At 35.3% G+C, this 18,883-nt stretch overlaps 1 protein-coding gene across 3 annotated transcripts in view; it reads left to right on the top strand.

Moving 5' to 3' along the window:
- The window catches only part of NPAS3 (neuronal PAS domain protein 3), a 533,731-nt gene that overhangs the window by 212,729 nt on the left and 302,119 nt on the right, over positions 1-18,883 (top strand). For all 3 annotated transcript variants that reach the window (XM_035328180.1, XM_035328178.1, XM_035328181.1), the window contains one exon: positions 14,932-15,014. In XM_035328180.1, the coding sequence (XP_035184071.1) occupies positions 14,932-15,014 (83 nt within the window). The remainder of the gene's footprint in view (positions 1-14,931; positions 15,015-18,883) is intronic.

The following is an 18,883-nucleotide window of genomic DNA, read 5'->3' as shown; positions in this document are numbered from 1 at the left end:
TAAGATGACATGTTGCCCTTTTGCCACAAAGAGATTGTAATATTTGGACTTTTTGCTGCTATAGGTGTCATAAAAACACCTGGTTCTGTTTTCTGATTAATAAATTATTTTGAAATTCACTGGCAGTTTTGTCAAGTGTTCACCAAAGGATAAAAATGCACTTATGTTGAGCCCAAACAGTAAATACTGCCAATACAATACAACATAATTGTGAAAATCAAAAAAATTGTTGGGAGAAATTGTCTTCTTTAATTCTGTCCACTTCCTCTATCTGTAATGTGAATTCAAAGGAGATACAATTTAAAAACTGATATTATGAGTTAAGACAGCATTGTATTTTGACAGTTATTTGTAGCTTTCTGATGACGTATGGAGTAGTATAACCACACTTTCCTTTCCAGTCAGCACTGTTTAAAGGAGAGAACATTAACCTGAAAATGCGAGTAGGCCACAACCCTTTGGAGCTACGCTGTCAATAACAAAATGAGGGAAGAGGCTACCTCCCCTGTGACGTTGACAGCCTGAAACTTTGGTGGAGTGAACAGCAGGCTCTCTGCTGTGTGATTTTAATGAAAGCTATGATGTTTTTTAAAATCCCTGCAGGACAAGGCTTTTCGGAATAACATCCAAGGGTTTGTGGGGATAGTACATGCGTCTAGTCTGTGTGTGTATGTATACATGTTTAGAGAGTGAAGTTCAGCTACTTCAACTTGAAAATACTGAAGCAGATAGTTATTATTCCCAGCTATGTTGCCTTCTGGAGCTCCACATACCTAAGAAAGTGATTCATTTTACCTCACACAAGAGAGCTTCAGGTCCTCTGATCATAGTGAACGTTTCTTCGTAAGGGACTTTTGTGGGGTTGAAAAGTGCCAATGCAAATAATCTAATGTCAAGTAGGAAAATTAAGGGAAGAGAGAAGTGTAAAAAGAGAAGATGCATTGAAGTAAGGTAAAAGAAGAAAGTATGAGACAGAAAAAGGGTGTGCTTAGTCTTTTCCAGGATTTTTTGTACAATACGCTTTCCCTCATTAGCTCTTAACAAATTAATTAATTAAGAATTAATTAACAGTTCTTCATTAGACAGAACATGTTTACACAGCAGTATAAACTAGCTCAGGGACTGGAAGCAACTCAGCTGTGGTAACACAGGGGAAAAAAGTTATCTTGCTTCATGGGAAAGTTTCATAGCTTGTGTTAGCACAGCTAGACCATTATCAGTGGCCACATTAACCTTTTTCCAGCTAGTTCACCTTTGCCTGTATTGTGACCGTACAGGCATACCCTTAGCCCACCTCAAGGTATTATGTGCAGTGGACATTTGAACCTCACAGACCAAATGGATTAACAAAACAGGAGAGTTGTATATGCAGCTCAGAGCAATTGAGTCCCTGTTGCCTTATTAGCTCTAGCGTCAGCAACGCTCATGGCCACCAGCTAGCTAGTAAGCTCAAAATATGACCTCAGTGGAGCCAGAGGATTCCCTCTGAGAACAGGGGTGAGTTTCAAGGCACCATAGGAGCCATGCCTTGAGCTAATTGCAAGTGGTCTCTCCACAACAGTGGGGACCACGTCTATCCTGCATGCAGCTCTTGGTAGAGTTGTGAGAGTTGTGAGCCAGGCACAGCTTTAAAATTCAGTTTAGATTATTCCTAATTCTTCACTTCATTCTTCCTCTCTTTCTTTTTTTTTTTTTTTTAATTATAAGTATTTTAATGTTCAATCTATTCTCCTGCCATTCACTTTTGCTCTTATCTATAAAAAATATATTTTTTTTTTTCTGAAGTTGTTACTCACCAAAATAAACCTTTCTCTTTAGAAGACACCTACCCATGAGCCACCACAGCACTGTCTTTTCCTCTTCCAGTGATGCAGGTGCCTCTTTATTCCTCAGATTCTTCCTCTCCTTTAGAATAAGGAGTCCCTATGAGGTGAGAATTATTCTCAGAGATTTTTGAAACATTTTTTTTTGTTTCAGGGTCAGTCTTGGAAAAATTGGGATTTAGATTTAATAGTTAATTTTTCTCTTAACAGTTCTAGTGTGTTCTCCATAACATTTGTAAAAAGGGGTAGAATACACGATGCAATAATACTGCGCTCATAAGGCAAAGCCTGTCTGTTGAAAGACTTCTGTTAGTACTCATAGAAATAACTTGCTTCATTTGTCTTGTTCTCCTACAACATTGTTGAGTGCAAATGCATTTTTTCATGTAAATTTCTCAGATTTTTAGGTATTATTAACAAAATAAGATGTTTGCTGTACATCAGTACAGCAGACAATTTAAAATCATCCAAAATGCCCTTAAGCTAGCACATACATAACGAAGAATGTCAGAATACAAACCCTCTTCCAAAAGGTTACTAAAAGAAAAGATAAGAAAAATAGATAAACAGTGTCAGGCATTACTTATTAGTTTTTCTGCAGAATGCATAAAGGTTGTGGATGACAGGAGAGGAGAAAAAAGGAAGTGTGTTCTGTGTTGAGTTTAAGCAGTCTTCATTCAACTCTCCTTGTATATTTTAGTTTAAGCATGATATTGTTTTATGGGGGGGGGGGGCTTTTTCCATTTAAATTAAGCTTCAATTGCAAATTATATAGTTGTGAAAATCTAATTTTTCAGCTGGACTTAGGCAGCACAAGAAATATGAAGTTTAAGCACTAAAAGGAGATGTTGGAATGCAAAAAATTTGAACAGAATTTCAAAGAAGTTCAGTAAAACCTCAGCTCAGAGACTGCTGAGCTGCTACATTCAGCTAATTATTTTTTTAAGCAAATGCATCCATGTATTACCTTAGGTTTGGTGGGTGTAAAATAAAAGATAATTGAGAAGCTATCTAAATGCAGTACATTATTGCTATGATTGTAAAGCTTAAGAAAATAAATAAATAAATAAATAAATGTATCAGCGCTCACAAAATGTGAGAAAGATTTAAAGACTTGGAGTGTTATACTGCAAAATGAAACTGTGCCCCCAGTGTTGAGGTAACCATCTGTGTCCGTGTCTGATTGAAATACTGTGTGGGGAATAAATTCTGATGCTTGTAAGTTCATTTGATAAAGAATACCAAAATATCTGGCTAGAACAAATCACTTAACTTTGATGGTTCAGATGTTCAAGGTATATTTTGAACCATGGCTGCCATGTTTGTTGTCTTACAGCACGGGAGACTTAACTTTTGTAGGTAGGAGGTGTGAATCTTAGCTGTGACATAATCAAATAAAAGGAATATTTTCCCTCACTGCAGAAAGAATCTTGAGCTGAATTAATTCCTGATGCTAATGAATGCAACTCTGCTGAAGTGAATGTTGTGCCTACACAAAACATTCTCTCTGGCTGTAGAGAATTTCCTTCCTGTTCTCATTATTAAGCTCTTACTACCATAACTATTTTGGCTGTCTTCTGATCAGACTGTTTTATACTCTTCCCGGCTAGGCACTCTCCCAAGGTGAAAGAAACTGGTCTCTCCTCACATAACTGTTTAAAAAAGACCCTACTGCCTATAAAAAGGGAAACACCAGTCTTTTGCTGGAGCCAATAATAATAACAGAAAATGTTAACTTCCTATTTCTCATTTATTTTCAAGCTCATTCATCATCAGATGTATTTTTGTTGTTGTTGTTTAACTTCAGCAAATATTTAAAGACCATATCACTATTTCCAGTAAAGATTTAACTATGCTTCTTAACAATGATTGGAATCTCCAAGAGATTATTTTCTTAAATGCTGAAATAGACTCTTACAAATGATAGCACACTTTTATTTTTTATTTTTATTTTTTAGTTGAGGGCCCCATCCAAAGTGATGGAAAGTCTTTCCCTGTGCCATAGTGGCTTTGGGATTTGGATCAACCCAAATTATTTTGTAAGCAGCGGTGCTTTTAAAAACAAGCAGTTCCATTTCCCAGTTGTAAGGACTTAACCAATCTTCTGGATAAGAACACCTCTTTTGAAGACCACTACATTAGGATTGGGAGACTTGCTCATTTTTCACTCCTCAGCAATTCTGAAATTCTATATTAGATCTTATAAAACTTCTTGGTGAAAAAAATCATTATTTTTTCCTAATAAGAAATTAACAACCAGTTGCAAAATTTTAAGGATTTGTTAATTATACTACAGCTGGTCTTAGTAATCTCCTTACATTTCTCTAGTTATTTTTTGAAATTGCCAAATTCTGATTAGTTGCATTTTCTTGAAGCCTCTCTTATAAATAGAAGCAGCAGCTGGAAGACAAGGAAAAATAATTGACTAGTGACACAGTTGGTGCTTACCAAAATCCTCAGTTAATTACATAGTTAAGTTTTGGTAACTGATGCAGATTTCTTCCCTGGAAATGGGGATTGATTGAAGACTTGTACCCAGTTTCACTCATTTTAGGAATCTTCCTTGTATGTTTGTGACTGTGTTATGAAAAGGAAAAAAGGCACCACCACCTATGTGCACCAGTACAAGACTGTAAGAGTAGTAAAGCTCTGCATTCCACCTTAGAACCAGAAACAGTTCCAAAGAATTGTGTACTTGGATTCATTTCAGTGTATCACCCAATTCAGTAGGCTAGTGGTGCATTAGTCAGTTAAGCTATGTCATAGATGGATTTTGCATGCCAGTGGTGAAGATGACTCCTGCATTTGCTAGTAGCAATTTTTGATGCATTTGTTAATTTTGGGAGTTCACATAAAATAAGCAAGTCTGTTCTTTTCCAATGCCCTTCTTATTTCAGAGGCTTCCTTTTACTTAGGCTGTCATAGTATGATAGTGAATATGTTAGAAGCACAGATGACCAAAAAGATACAGCTGCTTGCATCGGTTACAGACTGTATCAAATGCAAAATCTGTCTTTTTTTGTTTGTTTGTTTTCTGATACTGACTGTTGAGTATATTACTTAATTCAGTAACACCTAAAACTGTAAGTTTCTAATATTGCTGTCAGAAGAGGTTATATGAATGTCTTTGGAAAATTCAGTGGGCAGTTGTAAGCCATGTAGCAAATAGTTGGCTTCCTCTGCAGGCAGATGTGAAATGCCTAGCCTTAGCATTACACTTCAGTAGTGACAGCATAGCCCTGGTAGTAGGTTATATGTTAGGCTTTTAACAAGTATTTAAATCTTCAAGTACTGTGAATATATCAATAAAAGTCCACATCTGTTACTCTACCAATAGTAATGGGAAGCTAATGGAAAGCATGCTGGTTGTAAAGCATCTTGTTATTTATTTTCCTCACCCATTTACTTTTTTGTTACCATATTTCTGTCCTTCAGGAGTTGTGTATTTTCAATGAGTACTGGTAAAAGTTAAGTTTATCCATAAAATGATTCAGTGCATCCAAAAAAATGAAGAGAAAAAGAATGAAGAGAAGAGTAGGCAAGAAAGCAAACCTCTGTATAGGAAGGTCTAGTCCAGGGAAGCTGGATATGCTTTAGTGTTAGTGAAAACAGAGATGACGTGAATCACAGCTTGCACATTTGCAACACACCACTCTCTAAAGCATAAAAAGGCAATTGTATTGACTCTAAGGAGGAGCAGCTTGTCTGTTTTGTTCACAGAAGATTCTGAAATAACACTGCCAAGATTTAAGACAACAGAAAAGGGGAAGGCATAACAAAGCAAGATTTCTCATTCTTGACTCTCAGAAATATATTATACCTTGCTTCATGTAGATCGAACAGCTTTAGGTCCCCTTGACATACTTGTGGCATATGAAAGCCCTGTGGATGGATAGAGCGTTAGATTGGAAGTAATAAGGTTGTGCCTGACTTACCTCCGCATTTGTAGCAGATGTTACAAATGTCATAACATGAACCTTTGGGATCAGGCTGGAAAAAAAAAAAAAAAAAAAAAAAAGGCAAGACAACAGATGTAGGCCTCTTAGTTTTACCAGCAAGTATAGTCTGACACTATATAACACTGTTCTGACTTGATGTTAATACCCCATCCTCCTCCTGAGAACAGAATCAGTGACACTAACCATTTCTGAAGCTGGAAAGGGGTGACAGCAGTTTTCTTCCCCAAGGAATTTTAATACTAGTTTAAAAATAAAAGACAATAGAACTATCACCCCAATAAGTGTCTTCGTGTTATATCTGGATAAGTAACACATATACGTCATTCATTTGGGATGAAATTGATAATTTTAAGGAATTTCTTTATGCTGTCGTAACGTTTATGCATTTTTCCATTGATAGATGCAAATCTCAGAGTGGACATTTATCTAAAACACTACCAAATGCCTCAGTTTTTAACCCCCTCCACTCACCCCGTGTTTGTGTCTCCTCCTCCCTTGCCTTGCACATCTGTCTTCCTTCCATATTTTTGCAGACTTTTTCTCCTCTCTCTTCAGAGCAATAGGTCTTCTTGGGAAGTTCCTATCTCACTTTAATTATTGATACCAATTTCATTAAATCTACAATGACATCTAAAATTTCTTTTACTAGCAGCACTTTCTCAGCTATTGTATCCATTCTTTTCACAGTTTTCAAAACATTTTTGTGCTTCTCACATTGCCCCATATTTGTGATTAATCCTTTCTGGACCAAAATGTACCACTTTTCTCTCTTCCTTAAGAATGCTACTGTCTAACAATATTGGTGTTGGATTTCATGATCTTTGGAGGTCCCTTCCAAGTGAGCTATTCTATTGACCTATGGTGGAAGAATAGGTAGAGTTTTCTTCCTTCATATTTTATCTGTTTGTGGGAGCGCACTCTATGTGCTAGGATCACACTCTATATACTTGCATTCTGTATATATTCTTCCTTCTCCAATATTTTTGCGAGCAAAAAGCAGTGTTGTAAATAATTGTAAAACAACCCCTATACAGTGAAGTTGATACTGGGAGGTAGCTCTAATTCAGTTATATCAGAGACATTGGTCCCTCTTCTCCATGCCAAAGTGCATTTTGCTACCTTGCAAAGAAGCTAATGACTAGAGTGAACGTTTTTAGTTACCCTTAATTGTTTTATGGGTGATGTAGTTCTTTTGCTTCTCCTTCTATTGATTTTAATGGAAATTGTATGTTCTTTACTTTGTTCCATTGTCCTCTGTGTGGTGGAAGATGCATGAAGTTATTCCTTCTCCTGTTTCTGTGGAGTTTTGGCCAATGTTCCTGTATTTCATGGGAGGAGAAGAAAATTAATTCAGGAGTTCAGGCCCTTGTATTTTTTCCCATGTGTTTCAATTTAAAGCAGTGGTGATTCTCTCTGTCACATCGCTCCCTCAGGTGCTGCCATTCTTGAACTGGAGGCTTAGCCTCTCCCTGAAGAATTTCATTGTCAAGGAGAAGAGTGGGGGTTCTCCCATGAAGAATTTTAATCACCCTGTCTGTAGCCCTTTTGAAGGAGGCACAATAGTTCCTATAGTAACTACTACAGTGTGGGAGAAAGGCCAGTGCTCCCTCCCCCAGCCACAGATGGAGAACTCTCTTTGCTCAGATGACTGGAAATTCTTGCACAGCAAAGCCTTCATACTTACTAGTGAAAAGAAAAATCTCTGAAATAAAGTAATAAAATGTACAAATAAGTGCTAATTAAGGAACAGTGTTATTTATCAAATAGAGAACATAAAAATCTTGAATATACTAATTTTTAAGATGTGTTTAACTTTCAATCTTGGATTTTGTAATTCTAAGAAGTTCAGAAAAGAGAGAGAAATATTTAGGACATGAGAAATCTTGCTTCACCCTCCCATCCCACCCCCAGAGAACAAATCCTGTGGGAAGGAACAGATCCATAAAGCAGATGAAAATAATTGGGGAACAGGTGCATAAAATAGATGAAAATTTGCACTAAGACAGCCACTTCTCTACTTGCTTTTTTCCATTCACCTAGAATCCAGGGGAGGGGGACACATTTTTCCCGGGAAACGCATCTTCATCTTTTGATTCCAGTCCAACAAGTGATATAGTACTTTCTGCTTTTTTGACATTTTTATTTGATCAATTTTATGTCATAGAAACTAAAATAAGATAAATAAGAAATTAATTTTTTTTTATTTTTTTTTTAAGTTTAAAAGTATTAACTTGAATTTGAAAAGCAAATTTCATTACAAATGAGTTTTTGATGAAACACTATAGATGATCTATTTGAAATAAATAACACACCTGTAATCCTGTTAGGTAACATTTTCTTAAATTAACCAGTTCATCCTTGATAGCTACTTCGTTATTCAATTAAAAGGTTTGGTTTACTTTCTGAGCAGTGGATTCTCCAGTAATGAATACATGCTGTGTACTAGTGACCAGAAGATGGACGTCTAGAATAATAGGCATTCGCCTACACAAAAAAAATAGATTTGAAATGCCATTGTTAGCTTTGTAAGTCGATTATCATATATTGCATTATGCATCTTACATGTAGTCCTTTGTGACAATTTTGTGCTGATACTTTATTGCTGTGATACTTAGTTGGTAATGGCACAGCATTAATGATTCCCATAGCTTTACTAAACCAAGATAAAATACTTTTCCACATATGCTGCAACTCCATCTGAGATTTATTTCTTCTTCCCATCTGTGTGGGTGGATGTTATAAGGGACCTAAATTTTGGATCCCAGGATGGTTTACGATGAGGTAGACTGGTGACATCATCTCATCATCTACTTTCTTTGGATACCCTTTCCAATTTGAAGGGCAAAATCTCTGCTTACATCATGCTGGTTGTCCACCATTGATCACACTTTAGAACAGGATCTGAATATATATATAATCTATACCTTATGTCCTCAACATACATCTCAGGCCTGCACGTTGATTCCTGCCACAGACTTCTCTCAAAACTTAAAATCAGTGATAAATGAGGTGGCAAAGAATGATCAATAGAAAAAAAAAAAAAAAAAAAGAAAAAAAATGTAACAAGGTATTAAATATGAAGTTAGAAGAAGTAAAAGCAATAAAATGTTTCTGTGGATTTTATACTATGTAAATACTAGCCTGCTTTCATGAGCCTAATGTTGGATTCACATTCTTCTTCTCTCACATTGTGTCTTCTGTTGTTCAGTCTAGCCCTCCATTAGTGTCCCTGTCTCTTCTAAAACAGAATTTTTGAGCATTTCCAAATCATTTGCTCATTGGAAAATCCCAGGATTTCAAAATGGCATCTCACTTCTTCCTGTGAAACCACAGTGGTTATCCCATTCACCTTCACTGTTCTTTCACAAGCATTTGGGGTTGTTCCTTGAAATAACAAGAGAAATCTTGTAGAATCTACTTTACATTGAGGAAAATGTATTCAAAACTCTACTGAAATTCCTATAGGCCTTTTTTCTACTTCGGAAAAAAAAAATCTGTAAAAGAACACTTAGGAAATTATAGCCATGTTCATACTGTGTGCTGCTTTACACATATAGTCATCTGAGATGTTTCAGACAACTCTGTTTCTGTTTTCTTATGTTCTCTTACCTGAAATTACCACGTATTTTGTTGATACCTATTAGATGACACAGGGTCATCTAATATTTCTCTTATATACCTCATCTAATACCTGCAAGGTATGCAGTTAACCTCATATGGTTACATATTTTGTGAATAAAAAAGATAATGGTATATTTGGTGAGCTGTTTGTGAACTTTCATATTTATGCAGGCCTGCTCAGGCTTTGCTAATTAAAGTCTCACTTTTTTTTTTGGCATAATTAGAACTCTTCAGGATCAAAAAAGTGATACATGGGCTCTATTTTTTTTTTAAATAACTATTCAGACAGCAGATTACCTAAATGTGTGTAGTGGGATGGGCCTACCTCTACCTCTCCTTTCAAGTATACAAAAGGTGCTGCTCAGAAGAATTAAAAATAAAATAAATTTAAAAAATGAAGATTTTGAGGCTAATTGAATAAAGGCCTTTCTAAGTAAATATAATTTCAGGAGATTTAATTTCAGAATAGTTTTAAAAAATAAATTACCAAAGCAACAGCATTTTAAAACTTGGTCTGAATTGTACCAAGCATTCCACAAAACCAATTTATGTTGAGATGTGGCACACAACGTCTCACAAAAGTATTTTAGGGAGAACATTATTGTATTGGTGGTATATTTTAATTCTTAGAGCTCAAAAAATATGGCTTCTGTTTAATTAGTGTTCTCCCTTCACTAGGAGAAGCTCACAGTGGACATCAGTTTTTGGTCATTCTGTGCTCCAGAGGCTTAGAAGTGAGTTAGAGGAAATCCTCTCTTATCGGGATACATGGAAATCTTTGTTAGGCAGTCTACATTTTTCTTTCCCATAGCTTCCCACTCCTCGTAGCACAATTGCAAATGCTCTTGAGATTGCATTAAGCGTGCTTAGACTGCCCCCAAGACATGTTGAAAGGGATGTGGTTCTTCCTTCACCTCATGCACAGCCAGATTAGTCATTGAGGGAGAAAATTTGAAGAGGAATTTGTGAGCAGATAGAATTTTTTCCTTATTAATAGCTTGTTAAAGAATAATCCTACGCCAGGAATAGACATGTCAGTCATGTCAATCTGTATAGTAAAAGTCATGGTCCAACGCTATGGAAAATAAAAGATTTCAATGGGGACACTCCTCTGCTCCAGCACAACAAAGTGTATTTTGAAATAATTCCATCTACTTGTCACTAATAGTACTCAATATTTGATAGCAATATTGATTCAGCCAGTGCTTTTGTTAACCAGAATTTTACACTGAAGCCTTAAACTTTGTCAATTAAATGTAGACAAAAATTTGTTCATACTACTAAAATAGCAGAAATTTGGAAGAAGGATTTAACCTGGGTTTGGAACTTGTTTCCTTTGTGACTCACGTTCCAGTGACACATGCTTCAGCCTTCTCCATGTCCTGATTTCCCCTAATTCCTGATACTCAAAAAAAGAAATTAATCCCATGAAAGGAATACTTTGTTTCTACATTTAAAAAAGGATCTGTTTTGTTCTGTTTTAAAAAGATATGCATACAGATCTTTAGGACCGTGAAGTTCGTTGAACTGCTTTGATTTATATGTTCTGATATGAATTCTAAATCCCTTGCTTTCCAAGTTTTCTGTGAGTGGCTAAACTGCATCTGTTGATGGTTCCATCCACAGGGGGAGAGATTTAGAGATGACTGCCTGTGGCTTATATGATGGGAGCCAGTTCAGTATTTATAGTTTGTTCTGAAATTTCATAAGAAAGTAAAATCATGGCCTATTTTTTAATCCAACCATTTCAGTCTATGTCTTCCTTTCATCTATTGTCTTGCCAATGATCCATTCAGTACAAATAAGAGGCTTTGTGCTGTGATTGGACTGTGAGATTGCTGTGTTTTTGAAATCTGTCAATGTGATATGCATCTGTATACTCCAAATGGTATTTCTTCTGATGCAGATACCTATACTGAGAAATCTTCAAGGCTCAAATAAGAAAATAATGATGCAATGAAGTCAAAAGATAAAAGAAAATAAGTTTGTTTCACCTATTCTAGATTTATCTTAATATTTTTGTCTCATTCCTCAAAACATTAAGAATAATAGTTAGGGAAATGAAAGAAATACAGAAAGGGCATATTTAACATCTAACATGTTACCAAAAAAAGAGAGTTGCAGTAGTTGCAGTATGGCTACCAGAAGCAGAATGGTTTTCTGTTTAACATATTTATGCTGGTTGTAAAATTAGGAACTGTCATTACAATACCACATCACCTGTGTAAGTGCAAGACACATAAATCAAGGAGTTCTGCTATAAAACTGTCAATGATATGAATGGCTTGAAAGTACTGCAAGGTATTTGTGTACATGTATACCAGCCACTAAGATACAGGCATCAATAGAGGATTTAACTGACAATTTTAAAGCTAAGATGTGGCCCTCTCTTGTTTTCTAGTTAACTTGCTGACTTTGAGTCTTTTGATTTGACCTAGAGAAGTGAGAGCATCCCAAGTATGAAGAACTTATGACTTACCTGCAAATATCATTTAAAGTTAAAGATACTGCTTTTAAAGTATTATGTTGCCTTCATGCATTTTATTCAAGTTATTATACTCACGTGCTAAAAAACTGCAATTAACATCATAGAACTGGAAGCAATATTCTTTATGTAATGGATACGCTTTAAAATGCCAGTGGATTGTAAAGGAATGATGTAGTGCAGGAAACAGAAAATTAATTGGAAGACAAATTCCAAGTGGTGATGTGTTCAGATAATGTGTGGAAAATATAATGCAGTTTAGATGGAAGAATGAAACGAACTAAAGGATTTAAGCAGGTTTTTTGTTCTTTCAGAGGTTGATTTTGCTTTTTGCAGTGCTCCTATGGAGACTACTATGAAGCAATGCTTAACAGTCCAGAACTGCAAATTTACTTTCCTTTTTGTTGCTGGTAGATTATAAATAAAATGGCATTGGGTGGGGAGAAAAAAAAAAAAAAAAGACGCTAATTGATAGCAAGCATAGTGGGGACAAAACTAATCTTCACAATGCCATATATTCTGTTTAGTCCCATAACTAAAGCTAAAGTTTCTCTTAGAAATATTGGTACAGCTCCTGTGTAAGCAAACCTTTGATAACATATCTGGAGGCTTAGTAAGGAGGAAAGTTCATTTTTAAGTCTTGCATCTGGAAAATAAATAAATAAATAAATTAAAGGAGCCTTAGTTGCTAGCAAATTTGATGTGCTCTGATTTTTTTCATGAAATAGGCATTACTGTAAATAGCAGGCATCACTATAGTTATAGGAAAGATAAGACTGAAAAGAAGCAGGACGATTTAGGATCAGAAGACTGATACAGAAAAATGTAATAGTGAATAAGTACTTAAAACTAGTAAAAGATGAATATCACGCTGACATGTCAGGCAAGTCACTATACCGACTAATGTTAAAAAACAAGTACAACGTATCTGTCTATTACCAACTTTAGATGAAGTGTAAAGGAGAAGGCTTATTTTCTTATGTTGGTAGCATCTGCATCCTTAAATACAGAATCAGAGAATCACAGAATAGTCTAGGTTGGAAGAGACCTCCAAGATCACCGAGTCCAACCTCTGACCTAACGCTAACAAGTCCTCCACTAAACCATATCCCTAAGCTCTACATCTAAACGTCTTTTAAAGACCTCCAGGGATGGTGACTCCACCACTTCCCTGGGCAGCCTATTCCAGTGACTAACAACCCGTTCAGGAAAGAAGTTCTTCCTAATATCCAACCTAAACCTCCCCTGGCGCAACTTTAGCCCATTCCCCCTTGTCCTGTCACCAGGCACGTGGGAGAATAGACCAACCGCCACCTCGCTACAGCCTCCCTTCAGGTACCTGTAGAGTGCAATAAGGTCACCCCTGAGCCTCCTCTTCTCCAGGCTAAACAGTCCCAGCTCCCTCAGCCGCTCCTCATAAGACTTGTTCTCCAGACCCTTCACTAGCTTCATAGCCCTTTTCTGGACTCGCTCGAGCACCTCCATGTCCTTCTTGTAGCCAGGGGCCCAAAACTGAACGCAGTACTCGAGGTGTGGCCTCACCAGAGCCGAGTACAGGGGGACAATCACCTCCCTGGACCTGCTGGCCACGCTGTTTCTTATGCAAGCCAGGATGCTGCTGGCCTTCTTGGCCTCCTGAACACACTCAGAGAAATAAGTTCAGAGAAAAGAAGACTTAGGAAATACTGGGTCTAGAGCAGTCACCATTTGTAATTCTGAGCTATGGCCTGAATCCATTAGAATGAAGGCACATGTTCGCCCAATATAAATAGCTTAGTATTTCCTGCAAGGAAATTACATGACGCATCAATAAGGAATGATAGTACATTTTTAGGTCAATATGACTATCATTACTTGGCATATATCATTTCTTACTGATATCATGTTTGGCAGACCGTATCATAGAAGACTAAAAAAATGTTGCTCTATATTATTTTTTTTCATTGGTGTTAAATTAGAGTGTTTAGTACTGAGTCATCCATTCTACTTGTTTTAGTGGCTCCCTTCTTACTTCTTTTTTCTTACCATGTGTTGTAAAAAGGTTCCAGATGCATTAGACCATCAGTGTCTTTGGATGTAAATGTTTTTGTATGCACTTTAAAACTTTACCTTTTCTGCCTGCTACGGATATGCCTGGCTTTGTAAACTCACAGAAATGTTCCTGCAACCATGTGCCACCATCTCTGTGTTCTTTCTATGGTCATGTGGCAAATACAGCCTAAACCAAAGAGGAAATCTCAACTTGCAGTCAATACCTATGTTTGGTCACTCAGACTTAATTGCTGGCTTTGTGCTCCTGGCACAGAGTTTAATGAAAGATTAGTTTTATGATTTCTTAGTTTGTTTTCTAGTCACTTCTTTTGAAACCCAACCACCTGTTACTCAAACTGTACTTTTAAATTATGTAATTTAAGTGTAGAAGTTGAAGTTTTAGGTATCTTTTCCAGCAAGTAACATGGACACCTGACCTACTACTTCCCTATAATTAGGAGCATCTTTGATATCTGGGATGTGATGACAGTGTAGCTGTAGCCAAGTGTTAACTTTTTTTTTTTTTTTTTTTAAGTTGCTTTTACTTTGTTTTAGTTTCAAATAAGATAAGTAATATGTTCAGATAAATGTCTCATATCTTCCTAAGTAATATTTCGTTCTCATCATTACATTTTAAAACATTTACATTATATTTAGTGTCTTTTTCAGTACTACATTCTGCATGCTGTCATCATCACGTGTGAAAAAAACTTCTACAGGAACTCAGGACGTATTTGAATAGACTATTCTTTTCCAGAGTTCCTGGACATTTAAATAGCTTATATATATATATATATATATATATATTTATTTTTTTTAAAAAAAGGATAATTTTATCCTCAAAATTTGAGTCACTGAAAAATATGTACCAATTTTACTATATGCAAGGCAGATTTGAAATCAACACTGGTGTTTAAAATGCAAAACATATTTAAATAGTTAATATGAAGTGATGTGATCAGGGATTAGAAATGAATGTGCAGACCTTGCAACATAACTGTTTTTTATTCAGTTATAGGTGCCCAGCGCAGGAGAAGTCCCAGTGCCCTTGCCATTGAAGTATTTGAGTCACATTTGGGAAGTCATATTTTACAGGTAAAAAAAATGGCTTTTCCAAGAAAAATCAAAATAACTAGTCAGATCTATTTCTGCCAATAATTTGAATACTGTTGGTGTCAGCACTTATATTAATGAAATTTTAAAAGCTCACATTTCTTTCTTTTTAGAAAGCCCATGATTGGAACAATTTGAATGAGAGGGAGGGCAGGTGTTGTATAGATGAATCTCAATATTTTGTTGTTTTGAACTGTGCAGTAGGTGTTTGCTTGCAGAATGTATTTGTGTGTGTGCACGAAACAGTATTTTGTGTTGGTGATTTTATTTGCCTTATGTGTCACGTACAGATTTAGGGTGTTTTTCCCCCACTTTGGTTTCTGTGCACTGCTTTCCTCTTTGATATCACAGTTGTCATGATTATGTATCACAAATTTGCAACAATCTGCAAAGAGAAAAGATGAACAGCAGCATGCTTCTTAGGTTTCCTTAGCTATGAGATAAAAACTAATCGGATATTTGTCAAAGAATTTAGTCACACTGTAAAAGGAGCTATATTCCAGGATGATTAGATGGAAAAAACAGTAAACTGATGGAGATGTTCTTATGTATGCTTTGTTTTGTCAGGGTTAGTACAGCCTTTCTTACGTTGCAGTAATCAAAGTGGAGCAGAAGCAGTTAAGAACTAAATGTGAAGTGTTTTGTCAGCAAGGCAAAAACTCAGCACTATGGAAATAATAATAATAATTATTATTATTATTAAAAAAAAAAAAAAAACTCTTTACATGTAGTCTTTTCTAACTGCAGCACTGAATACCTGCACTTACTTAGCAATGTACACAGCTTCGCAATGCAAATATATTGCTTGGTATATTATCTTTTGAGAGGTATAAAAGAGGTAAATTAGGATATTATCATGAGAAATATTCCACTTAATTTGAAATGATTGAGAGCTATGTCTCCGTACTACCTCAGCGGTGGTATTCAAAAGCATTATGGATAATGTCAGATTTTTTCACATTTTTTTAAAGTAACTAAATGCAGAATAGCAACAAAGTTAACTTTAGGAAAACATGAAATTAACCAGTAGAATGAATTTCTCTTTGGAGCAAAAATCATGAATGAAGTGACTTACTTATTTGTGTATCCTCAGCAAAGGTCTAGTTCAAGTTTTTGATTCTGTAAGCAAATGCTTGCATTATAGCAACTGTACCAAAGGTATCTGCACCAGTATCTACAATACTGCTTGCATATCACACAGAAATGCTGTTATGCTGTCTCATAAATGCAGAAAAAAATAAACAACAGTTTTGTGATGCTCCAATTTATGTAATTTGTTGGTGTGGTGTTTTGATTATGTAAAAACGTGTTATATGTCCTAGAGGTATGTTTATTGTAATACAAATTATAAGAAATATCTAGATAAAATCTTACTGAGACTGATTTATATATACTCTTTAGGTATTAGGTTTGATGCTATATGAATATATGATTCAATTTTTAAGAACAAAACTAAGATGTCCACTTTGACAGATTTAGAGGTTGAACTAGGTGGTCTTAGACATCTTTTCCAATCTGAATGATTATAGGTTGAACTAGGTGATCTTAGACATCTTTTCCAGTCTGAATGATTCTACAATTCTATTATATGACAACTACTTGACATTTGGACTTTTCACTTCTTGCATATTTTAGACTATTTCGTGATTTTATTACTTCTTTAAGCTAGATCACACTTTTTTTTCTACTTGTACATGATAAACTAGGGTGTTTCCAGGATATGTCTTTCTCATAATAGTAGTAAAATAATCTGTATTGCACTGTAATAAATGGATTGAGGGTTTTCAATCAAAATTGCCATCAACATCATATTGAATATCTGTTGAGGTGTGGCCTTCTCAGAGAGGGTGGTGCTTTTACCAAATTACTCTTATTAATCTCCTAATTGATAGTAGAAAGTTATACTCTGACATTTAAGAGAATAGACTGTTGATGATGGATAAAGGACAGAATGGATTAATAATGGCTGCAAGTTTATCATGATATGCTAAAATCTTATCTTAGCAGAGTAATCAACACTTGGAAGGAAAGTCTAGGTCATGCGTTCAAATGCGCCACTTTTAAAAGATCTGAACAAACTTCAGAGTACTGTTTTGTGGTTTTATAGGTAGAAAAATAATCTCCAGAAAACATGTAAATCTCCAGAAGATAAGTAAAACAACAACCAGATAGATTCTGCTATGGAGTACTGTTCTAACAAGTTCTCATTTAGCTTGCTGCTCCTAAAAATGATATGCAAAGCAGTGTTGTGATAAATATTGTTTGCAAGTGAAGTAAACAACCTTGCAGAATGAAGATACCTTGGGACTACCTGTGTTTTTCAGTCTGCTATCTGAGGAAGTTGAATTTATAGTTTGTTTAATCCCTTTTGCTATTAATATTTTGAAGACTGGGTTAAGTGTAAACTCAGAAATTAAGGAGCCTCTCTAATCCTCCTAATATTTTGATACTTCAAATTTTATTGACAGACACATGAGAAGCATAATACAGTATGCTTAAAAAGGTGGATGTAGGTGGATGTTATTTACGATGATGTAAAAATAGAAATGGAGGTGCATCTTGTGATATTTGACATCTTGATTCTATAAGCAAGAAGTCTCAGTCATGTCCACAAATCCAAGCCACAGTCAATTACTGTATATCATGCTGACGAGATTCCTACAGTAGGTTTGCAGCCAAGGAAACCAGCTGCTTGTGGAAAATAGAAACCCCAAAACATGAGTACGTGAAATGTTGTCCTATCAGTGTCTCCAAAGTCAGGGCAAAATAACTTTGAAATGTTTTCCAAGTAAGATTACCTGTATGGTGAACAGTAGAAAAAATAGGTAATGTTCTTCTTTTTCTTTACATGATTCTTCAATATGTTCTTTTTTCTTTACATGATTTTTGGTTTATCAGATCGTTTGTGTTTTGTTTTATTCTACATTTATCTTTGGAAAAGTACTGTTAAAATGAGAATAGACTTTGATAAAGACATCTTCAGTTTTACATTTCTATGTATATATGTGGCATTTATTAAATAAATCCAGTAAAAAGTTATTACTTCTATTGTCTGCTATTCAGAAATTTGGCTGAAACTACTTTTTAAAATTAACAAAAAGATGATATGTGCGTGGATTTTTCTTGTAACTTCATTGCTATTGAGGAGGTATGGAAAAGGGTCAGTAACCCCATATTCTTCATATAATCAGGAATGATCAGGAAATGTAGAACTAAATATAGAGAAAAGGGAAAGTTAGTGAATATATTTGCATATGCAAATTAGCTTAATTGATACTGCTTGCCTCTACAGGGATTTTTCATTACAAACTGGAGTGCTACATTGTTCAGCTCATATTGAGTAATTTAGTAACTAATGAGACCAGTTTGCACTAATTTGCATATGATAAATGAGCTTAATTGCAGTAAATAACTTGGAGGCATAATTACTTAATTTTCCTGTGTTGCATGGCTTTTAAGTTCACGTATGAACAACTCAAGATAATTTTGCATATTTAAATCAGTTGCTTTTAAAATTCTTGAACAAAAAAGAACACACCTTACAATCTGAACTGTAAAACAATTAAAAGTAAAATGTGCAGTATTTTCAAATAAAATTTAGTATCTATAAAAGATATTTCTTAATTTAAAATACCAACAACTTCTTAAAGAATAAATATTTGGAATTAATACAAAATGGAATAGCTTTTAAAGTCAGAATAGGATAGAAAGATGGTATTTGTAATATAATAGAACTGTGTATCTGAACTGTAGTGAGTGGTACACATTTTGTATTCCTGCATACAAGAGTGATAACTTTCATAATTGCATTCTTTGCTTCAGCAGTGCCTATTCAGCTGTTAAGAAGCTGT

This window comes from Oxyura jamaicensis, chromosome 5, assembly GCF_011077185.1.
Source record: "Oxyura jamaicensis isolate SHBP4307 breed ruddy duck chromosome 5, BPBGC_Ojam_1.0, whole genome shotgun sequence".
Classification (NCBI taxonomy): domain Eukaryota; kingdom Metazoa; phylum Chordata; class Aves; order Anseriformes; family Anatidae; genus Oxyura; species Oxyura jamaicensis.
The sequence above is the reverse complement of the archived record's forward strand: the minus strand, read 5'-3'. Positions and strand labels throughout refer to the sequence as shown.